Source organism: Stereum hirsutum (assembly GCF_000264905.1).
Source record: "Stereum hirsutum FP-91666 SS1 unplaced genomic scaffold STEHIscaffold_6, whole genome shotgun sequence".
Taxonomy (NCBI): domain Eukaryota; kingdom Fungi; phylum Basidiomycota; class Agaricomycetes; order Russulales; family Stereaceae; genus Stereum; species Stereum hirsutum.
In genome coordinates, this window is record NW_006763136.1 from 707,224 (window position 1) to 717,348 (window position 10,125).

Genomic DNA, 10,125 nt, shown 5'->3' on the forward strand with positions numbered 1-10,125 from the left:
ATGGGAAATGTAGACTACCTGAGTGCTGTACTGACCGTGCTATCATCCCTAAGCTGAAACTAACAGTATCCATCGCGGTTACGAAAAGACCGCAACTGAACCTCGTGGGCACAAAACTAGAACAAAAGAGAACATACAATATCAAGCAGTGGTCTTACCTTTCAGACCAGTGTGTACAAATCGGATCGAGGGATATCGAAGACAGTCGGGGCCGCTGAGGACGAACGGAGAGGGGGTGACATGTCAAGGCGGGCATGCGTGGTGTAGCTATAGGAGGTCGTTAGCTATCTAGAGCACCACTCAACGAAAGGGATAGGAAGAAAATGACGTACCTCTCACGGTGTTGAAGTTCTGGGTAAGTTTCAGCACCGTAGAGTATCAAAGGGTGGACTATTATCCCTGTGACCCTTGCCTATCGAAGCAGCAGCGCACATAAGCAGCCCCGTTTACCGAACAAATAAAGCATAAATGATGATTGAACATACCGTTCGTATCGCTTATCCCATCCCTCCTACCCCGTACGTCCAAGTACGCGTCGCATTGGCAGCTTCGTGCCCTTCAAGCCCAGATATTATCCAAATCTTTCACATTTACTTCCATCCCACACCAAATCCACACCCTCTCATCCCTCACAAACGCCGAACCTCACACCACATCCATACGGTCCATCTCATCGCCTGACATCTGCCATGAAAGCCTTCGCAGAAACTAAATAACGCTCACCTATCAATGCCCCATTATTAAAGATAATGAAACCACCCAGGCACCATAGATGCCTGAGGGCTCGGGGTGATAGAGCCACATGCGCGTTGGCGAGAAGGTGTACGGAGCGAAGTGAGTCGTTGTAGCCACAGCGTGAAGAGCGAATCGGCCTCATACAAGGGGGGAAGGGTGACCGAGTAGGTGTATTTTAGGTCCGCAAGAGCCTACATCTTGAATGACGCCGAAGTAGATTGGTGAGCGCAACACCAGCACTGACGAAGTGCGCGATGAAGGTGGTTGAGATGAAAGACGAACAGCGACAAAACAAGGAACAACAAACACGTTATCGCCCCGGCAACTCCCGACCCCAGCCGGTTTGCCACTCCGATGTGGCACCTTGGTGGCACCAGCCTCTGCAACACTCTGCCCTTGTCTTGCGCTTATTGAGACCACAGAGTGATTCTCAAAAATTATACCGCACATGTACCAGTGATATTAGAGCTAATTAACGATGCTCCATGCCTGCTTTCTGCCTACGTCTACTCGAGTGAATAGTCTTAATAGTGTCTTGGTCCAATTCCCTGAAGCACTCGATCTGAGTCTACGTCTATCGACAACCCCTCTGACTACTCCTAATATGCCCTGCCAATGATTTTAATTGCCTTGACTTCTGTAATTGTTGAATGAACAATCATCTTCTGGCGTAACACCTTGGTAATCACCTTCCTTTCCTAGAGTACTGTATTTTCCTGTGAACCGGCTATTGATGCAAAAAAATGCTTGTAAGGGCCAGCGGCACTCACTGAGTATCCGATGCGGTTGTAACAATGTCCTCTGCATTGAATCACAGTTATTTCACGGTCTATCTAACGTGTGTATGGAATACCGGAAAATCCGGTACTTTTGCGTGGCGAGAATTTTACAGTCAAATCCGGTAATTCGAAGCCCGGTACCGGATTTGACTGTATTCGGTACAGGATTTACTTCCCGCAGTGATAGTCGTCAGAGGTCGATGGACTTCCTGATTGTGCCCTTAAACCAGGTTCGAATGAAGATAAGTATCATCGCGCAGGACAACAGGAAGGAAGGGAGAGGTTGAAAAAGAATTCGTTTTAGATACCGTGCGAATATCGGTAGGGGCCACATCAGCGTGGTCATGACCAGTGCCACGCTGTTGACGTCCTCTTTCAGCCTCTTTCCAACCATCATCCAACCTGCTGCACAAAGTCCATTGAACGTTCGTACCAGGTGTTTCAGAGCAGTATTGATCTCTACTACAGGCTTAGTGAGTAGTTCGTGCGGAAATCAAGTCAGATCGCCGTCGTTTCCGTTGCTGACCGCCAGTGGCCCACGTACGACTCCAGTCTAACAGCTGCACTGGCCGCCACCATCCCAACGATGTACGCACACAAAGATCGGTAAGATCTCATTTCTCTCTCAACGTAGATCATCGTTGAGCATCCTTCGATGCAGCGCCGAAGATTGGTGGCCTGCGATAGCTCATCCTCGAACACTTCCATTTCACGATGTTTCGTTAGACAGCGATAAACTGACTGTCAGCCACACTATCGAGGCTCTTGACGAAGAAATTTTGGCCCTCCGGCAACTGACATCGGCGATTTCCGCCCGTAGGAACAGGCTGGCTGGTATTCATAAGCTCCCTGCAGAGCTGCTGGAACGCTGCTTTTGGTGGCTGTCTCTCATGAACCCACCGGAAGCGACTGTGCAGAAACCGCCAGGGTGGAGTTTGGTCGAGCCAACTTGGATAAGTTATAGTGAACTACCTCGGCAGCGTCACATAGGATGGATCAAGGTGTGTTAATACACTTCTCGATACAAAGTTCTTAAGTTTAACACTGAACTCACTCAGGTCACTCATGTCTGCCGGCATTGGCGAGCTATATCCGTCAATGACAGCACCCTATGGAATGCTCCTTCCTCTGATCTAGGCTATCACTGGGACGTTGAGATGTCCTCCCGCGCTCAATGCGTACCCCTCATCATCTCTCACACGATCGCTATCTACGAGGATTTGCGTTATGCAGAGCAAATGTTTCCTATGCGTATACCGCACACAAAAGACCTCTTTATTCGGACTACGAAGGAGCTTATGGGCGAAGTCTTGGAAAGCGCATTCTCTCTATCCGCTCCCTTGTTGTCGAGACTCGATTTATGCGAGCTCGGCTATGACGAGGAGCCACTCCCGGACCCCGAGCTTGTCGAAACGCTTGAGGTCGAACACGATGCTTGCATTCCACCCATTGTATTCGGGCATAACCGACTAGAGCACCTCAGACTACAGGGCATCCCGTTGCCTCGAGCTCTTACATCATTTAGCAATCTTGCCAGCCTCTCTTTGACCGAATCTGTTCGCTTCGATGGCGATGAGGAGCTTGATCTGTCTCCTTCAGACATACATAGTATACTCCAAGGCCTTCCAAAGCTGCGGGAGCTACTCCTTCACCGCTGTTTTTCAATCCACACTTATCCCACACCGGTCGGGATCAAGTCCGTATCTCTGAACGAACTTGTAACCCTTGACATCGAAGACAGATCCCACGCTGTTCGTGATCTTTTAGTTGGGCTGGTCCTTCCACCTTCATCTTCCGTATTTCTGCACATGTGGATCAAAAACGAAAACCTTCACCTCGAGGACGAGCACCCCATTACCTCTATTTTTGGCGGTCCCTTGGCGGGCCATTCCTTATCCGCCACAAACATATGCACAGTGATGATAGATCCCGATTTCCCGTCGAGAGGGGCCTATTCGGCCGCCAAAATAACAGCGTGGCCAGTCAACCTTCTCCTTCATGGGCCCCTCGACATCTCCAGCATTACCTATCGCCCTTACATGTCTCTGTCGTGGAATTGTCATCATACATCCATTGACCCCCCGAGATCCGTGCTTCCTCAGCTACTCGCTAAATGGGACACGAGTCATGTCCAAGCTCTGATACTACGTCGCGGTTCACTATCACACAGCTCAGGATTTGTATTTCCTGACGCATTTCCGAACGTTCAGCAATTTCACCTCGATGATTTGGATCTTTGTTTACTTGGTCCTCCCCCATATCACGACGCGCTCCGGACCGTGCTCTTGGGTCGGGATGCGGAGGGGGCCTTGGGACATGCTCCGGTTGTGTTTCAAAAATTGGCGTCTATATCGTTGCGCTGCACCGACCTTACATTGCTCTGGGAGCCGAATCTACTCCTGTGGCGTCGTGAATTGCTCTGTCTTCTCAGAGACCGAAGATCACGTCAGGACCATCCCACTTCACTCAATTCGCTGCACTTTGTGGCATATGAGACAGTGGTCGATGTAAGCTTCGCGGAGGAACTGAGAGAGATTGTTCCCGTTGTGCGGTGGGATCCCTAGGCCTAGGTGGCGGGCGAGCTTTGATGAACGAAAAGGCGAGCCATGGTGTGGCAGGATACCGCAAGTACTTCTCGGGTTTTGTAGGCGCACTGCTATGGCATGCATATGTGTTTGGTATAGTTGCTCTCTATCCCATTTTCCTCTCCACAAAATGTAATGTGACTCCTCGGCTTGATACATAAATTGTTAGATAGACAACATATCGTTGATGATTGCCTCAATGGATCGACAGTACTCGATTGTCCAGTCACAAATGTTGCATCCACTTCAAGAACTGCTCGAGTTCCCGCAAGCTATTCACATCCCATGCAAAGGTCCCGATCACGTATGTCTCAGCTATGCAGGTCAAAGGACTGAGAGAAATTACCATGAACGCACCGACTGGCAAACCCTCCTCGCTCGCCACGTTGCTACAGCTATACGAAGCTGTAGCTCCACTGGGGACGATCACGTCAAAGTTGTCGAAGATGAGGTTCGGACAGGGTGCGGCGGGGCTACAAGCTATCTCGACCACTATGAGTGGAGACGTGAGATTTGGTCAATTTGGCTGGTCTGAGTCGAAATGTATTTGAATGGCGACAGAACAGACGTACATGTTGATCCCGTAGCTGTGCCTGTCCAGTTCGTCCATGTGATATTACTGAATTGGAGACTCGAAGGTAAATCCGCACTGTTCGATTCACGAAGATCGTTCTCAGGTCAACTTGTTAAAAACGGCGACGTGATGACAACTGAGGCACTCACGAGTGACCGCCATTGTTTTGGTAAATATGAGTGGGGAGGCCCACGTCATTCAGAAAAAAATTACGGAGGGTGATGTTCTGGACCAGTCCTAAAGAGCGTACGTATGGTTAGCGAAGGGAGCAAAAACGAAGTATGCGTATATGGTGGCAATGACGCTGATTCGAGGCTCACTCACCTGTTCCACCACCTCCACCTGTGGGAGGATCGCCGTTGACGGTGCCGGTCCACGATTTAAAGTAAGCCTGATATGGTCATGAACTTTATCAGCGATAATGGCGATCAATGAGGAGCTACAGGCTTACACCGTTAACCATGTTCGGTTGTATTGTCGAGTTCAAACGCTCAAACTATGATCGCGCAAGCTCAGCTAGGTAAATCACGTAGTAAAGAGATTATAATCCGACCTGGACATCCTCCAACGTTACATTCAAAACCAGGTCGGTCTATAACACCGTTAGATGAGAACGCAAAAACGCGTGATAAGATCAGAGTCACGACACTCACAAGGTTGACGTATTGTCCCAGACTTTCGCAAGCAAACGAAAGGAACTCCCTTAGCTAAACGTAGATAGGTAGTAGATAGGCATCGGCGCACCTTCCGAATGCAATACCGTTTCCCCCTCTGCAAGTGATGCCTTGCGCTAGGAGGTTCGTCGAATTCTGAGACAGTGCGAGGCTGTCAATATATATGAACAGGATATTCATAGGTACACCTACACATTTGATGGCCAGACAATCGTCGCCACAGGTTATCTAGGAGAGGAAACAGGGACGGCGTAAGGACAAGTGGGTGGCTGGACACTTGAATCGGCTCACGTCAAAGTTTTTGAGCGTGATTTGGTCTGATCGGTATGTGTTGATGCCTGATACCCCAACACATGAGCGGTCCGGTCAGCGAGAATGCTCCAAGCACACCCACCGTCCGTATTTGGAACGATACTTCAGCGCAACATTGATCAGATATTTCTCAAAAATATGGAACAAGAAGTACCCAACGTACTTAGTCCCAAACCAAGCTGGATCTCCGTTCGTCGCATTACACAACATCCCATCATATACCACATCCACTGAATCAGCGACTGCATTACACCAGAAGGGCTGAGCTTGGATTTGGAAGTTGGCAATCGTAGCGCTGGTGACGTTCGACAGGGTAAGGGAGACGGGACGGCCGTCACCGTCTTCTTTCGTGCGGTTGGCAAAGTAGGACCACCAGGTCTATTGATAAAAGAAACATTGGAAGAGCAAAGTCAATGACAGGTTGGTCTAGATAAATGCATAGCAGTGGAGATAAGGTCGTACCTGTCCGTTTCCTACGTCAAATACCGGTCATAAATGCGCATAGGCTTTATGGGTAAACAGGATTATGATGATACTGACCATTGATACCGCCGGTGTCATGTGCATCGACGGTGAAATTGCTTCCAGTGAGGACAAACCAAGAAGCTTGGTTCTAAATGGAGACGTCAAAGTTGCCGATCAACTCGAAAACTCGAAAAATCGTGTTGAAGAGAGTGAAGGCAGACCTGGATGAAGATGACGCGATATGTATTGTTCGAGTCGAGCCAATATTCGATATCTGGCTGGAACTGGATCGTCATGTTACTCAAGATATCTCGGATACACTAAGACACTGAAAGCGGAGACGCACGCTCAAAAACCCAAGGAGGTCAACGTGACTGTTCTGAAGATCCCAGGTCATTTTACTGTCGAAGATACGGGCGAGATATATCACTTCTGCGTCATTGACAATCGAATGCTGGACCTACCTGGTGATATTGTACTCTCCAGCTGTGAACGTAGTCAATCCGTCATGACCACACTCTTCAATAGCGGACAAAACCTTTGACATCAAAATTGTCAGCGAACGGCCACAGCAGCTCCTATAGAGGAGAACTAACCTGTGGCGTATCGTCCTGTCCTGCACCCAGCGGGCTCAAGGTACAGTTCTTTGCAAATGTGGTCCTTGGTCGAAAATCAGGCGAAATCCGAGGAATACCCGAGGTGGACGCGACACCCAGCAGTCCGGATCCCAACACGACTTTCAACGCTGTGCGCATGGCGAACGTAGGGAGTATAGGCCGAAAGCGAGCATCGTTTGAGACGCCCTATTATATTGTATGAGTGCACATGGAATTGGACGTATGTCGTCGTCGGGAGAGATCATTGAGGTCGACCAGCTGAGCGTGCAGTGGATCCCGAGCACTGTCCACGAGGACGAGCGGGAAGCGAGAGCCGGAGATCAGAGTCCCGAGGCACAGGCTATCTTTGGAGGACTTTCGCTGAGAGTAACTGACTTTGTCTAACGAAAAAACGAGCGAAAGTGTTGGTAAGAAGTCGTATTGCTCTCGCAGCAGAACATAGTATATAGAAGCGAAGGAAATACATACATAGTAGCAGAATGACCCAGGACGAGAAAGTAATTGACCCGGCCTGAAGCTGCAATATTCGAAGCTTGCGCGCCGTCGGGTCCCGAGTGCGGGCCGAAGACCTCGAGACCACATCGGCTAGCAAGTGAACCAAGTTTAACTGGAGGAGTATTCAACACCAATCGTGATGGAGAAGAAGGAGATGGAGGGCTACTTGTCACAATGCGAACCCGGAAATATGGAGACACAACACGGACAACTTACACTGGTGCCATCCACTAGCAAAAGCCCACAGTATATGACCCTCTCCGCTCGCCGGTCCTTTCTGAGCCGATCGTACTGATCCTCGCATGCTGCTGAGAGAGCTGGACGCGGTCTTGGTAGTGGGCTACGTATACTGTGAGCAGGATGCAAACGGCTGTCGCTGGTAAGCCATAAACAACGTGTTTCAGCTGCGAGCAGGACCTACCTGTGCGCACATTCGGAAGGGTGGAGAGCGATGCCTGAAACAAATATTCAGCAAGGCTTTTGAACCGACAGCACGACAGCGACTGTACTCGGAGAAGACGTTGACGGTCGCGAACAGCAGACAAGGTAGAGCTCGCAAGTAAAGATAATGCAAGAGCCACGGATAAGCCTGACCAGATAGATGTCGTGGGCGCAAAACTAATCAACGCATTCGGGAAAAGGCTGAGATGGCTCGATTTGGGCGATTGGAATCGTGCGCATCGTTGTGAGAGCTCCTGTGGCATCTCTGCAAAGCGAAACTCAAGTGATATTCATGGACATCGCTCAAAGACAGAAAAAGATTCCATAATTGATAGCAGTCAAGATAAAAGGATGTGAGGACGAGGCTTTCCTACCCTTCCTGCATCTATGAAGATGCTGTTGTTGATGTGGCATAGTTAGCGTGGACGCTGTTACTCACCGTACTGGATCGCGGTGAGTTGCTTCAATTACCGATCTGGTACGCTACTGACACTTGTAATTGAAGCTCTCTTCTGAAATATGCGCATATGCACTTGGTCAGTGATCACCGTGGTGGAGGGAGCAGTTTGACGGGATGCTTACTTGAACGTCGTCGAGCTCACGCCCATAGCCCCGTAACCTCCAGCGTAAACGCCACAGCCTGCAGCTCAATACGTCAAACACTTCAATAATCTCGTGAAAGAGAGTTGTTGCCGTGTGGACTCGCAACTACATTCCATCGTGTTGGGCGAGTAGGCTGAAAATGAACGGTGAAAGCCGAGCGATGAATACGTTACTGAACACACCGAATGGGTTGACGAAGAGTGCGTACTTCTTCCATACCATACAGATCTCTGCGTATACAGCATCATTGTCGGTGCGCTCCATGCGAACATCGATCTCGTTCTGCGCCGTCTTGAGCACGACTTCGAGGGCCTCAAGCTGCGTGCTGGGCAGACACCATCGGAAGATCACAGAGACAACATTCAGCAAGTACAGAATGTTGACCGAGAGACTGAGAACATCTAGAGCGTTGTTAGAAGTCATGGCGATTATGCTTTGATAATTGCTGGAGTAGTGTGGGGCATCGTCGACACCAGCGAGCATCGTCTCATTTCGCATGAAAGACCGTGAGACCTCATACCTAGAAAAAGGCTTGGTAGAGTGAACAGTGACAAGATACACAGACAACCGCACGGAATATTTGAGACTCGGAGGACGCTAGATGAATCGCGAAGGAAAATCAACAAGGTCAACTCTGTAAGGCTTTGCTAAATTTGACATGTCGACGAAGGCAAATAGTTTTGATATTCTGCTGGGTTCAAGGTAGAGAAACTGTCGTAAGGCAGAGTTCTGCTTTAAACGAATGGATACTTCATGGCCGCGAAGGAGATGGGGGTGTTGGTTCAGAGAGAGTATCGCAAAGCAGCGCTCGCGACGATGCGTTAGGTTTGTTGAAACTTGACATGCTCGGTCACGACCGTCAGGTGATCTGGGCAACCTGGTCCAAAAAAGTTTGCAATTCGCAAGCATCCGGAGAAGAGCCAATCATAGGCGAGAAACGCATCATCGCGATGCGCAGATGCCCGTCGCTCGCATTTTCCGACAGACTTGATCGCTCAAAATGGAAGTCTAGAGGGAAGGTCCAACGGCGAGAGCCGAAGGTAGGCTGCAGGCGGCCTGGAGTATTTTGCGTATACATCGACCAAAACACTTTGATCTCCTCTGATAACCACCATACACGATGTATTGTAAAAATTTGCTATGGATTATTATTTTTCCAATTTTATCTTGAGAGAAACGGAAGAGCAGTCGAAAGGGACTCGTGCAGGACGTGTTGAACATTCTTGTGGACCATCGCACGGGTCTCTCCGACGACGTCCCCGTCAATCACACTCAACCGATTACCTCTCTTGCTCTCTCTATTTCGTCCCAGTCATCTCTTTCATCCTCTACCATACCCACCCACCACACCTGCCCTCCACGACACACCTGCCCTCCATGACACACCTGCCCTCCACGATTCCTCATCCCCTCATTCTGTCTTTGTTGAGTCGTCGTACCTATGACAAGGGGGAGGCATAAATAAAATAAAAAACCGGGGGTAGGGGGGAGGGGGGTCCGGGGGGGTCCTTAAATGTGAACTGTCCTGACCTTACGCGGAGCCGTTTTCAGTCATTTTAGCAACTTTTTGACAATTTTTTACATGGTCTTATGTACTTTTCATGCATCTCTTACTCTAATATCAAGGTTTGAATGTTTTCTATTGACCTCAAAATCAGAAAAGGCTGTATATGAACAATTTTAGGCTAGGTTAAGCTACGGTCGACGTCGGTCATCCCCTCCCCTAGCCTTAGGCTAGGTTACAACAACATTGATAAAAACAATGATTTACTGCCACAATAACCCTCCATTTTGATCGTTTATATTTTGAGAAAGGTATTAAATAAATCATTTAAAATCATTTAA

At 49.1% G+C, this 10,125-nt stretch overlaps 1 protein-coding gene across 1 annotated transcript; it reads left to right on the forward strand.

Annotated features, from left to right (window-relative positions):
* Positions 1-2,100: 2,100 nt before the first annotated feature.
* On the forward strand, positions 2,101-4,127 carry STEHIDRAFT_138989 (uncharacterized protein; the record flags this gene model as incomplete). The annotated part of the gene is made up of 3 exons (XM_007303427.1): positions 2,101-2,120; positions 2,176-2,515; positions 2,573-4,127. 3 exons carry the CDS (start codon positions 2,101-2,103, stop codon positions 4,076-4,078), a joined length of 1,866 nt encoding a protein of 621 aa, XP_007303489.1. The 3' UTR covers positions 4,079-4,127.
* Positions 4,128-10,125: the final 5,998 nt, after the last annotated feature.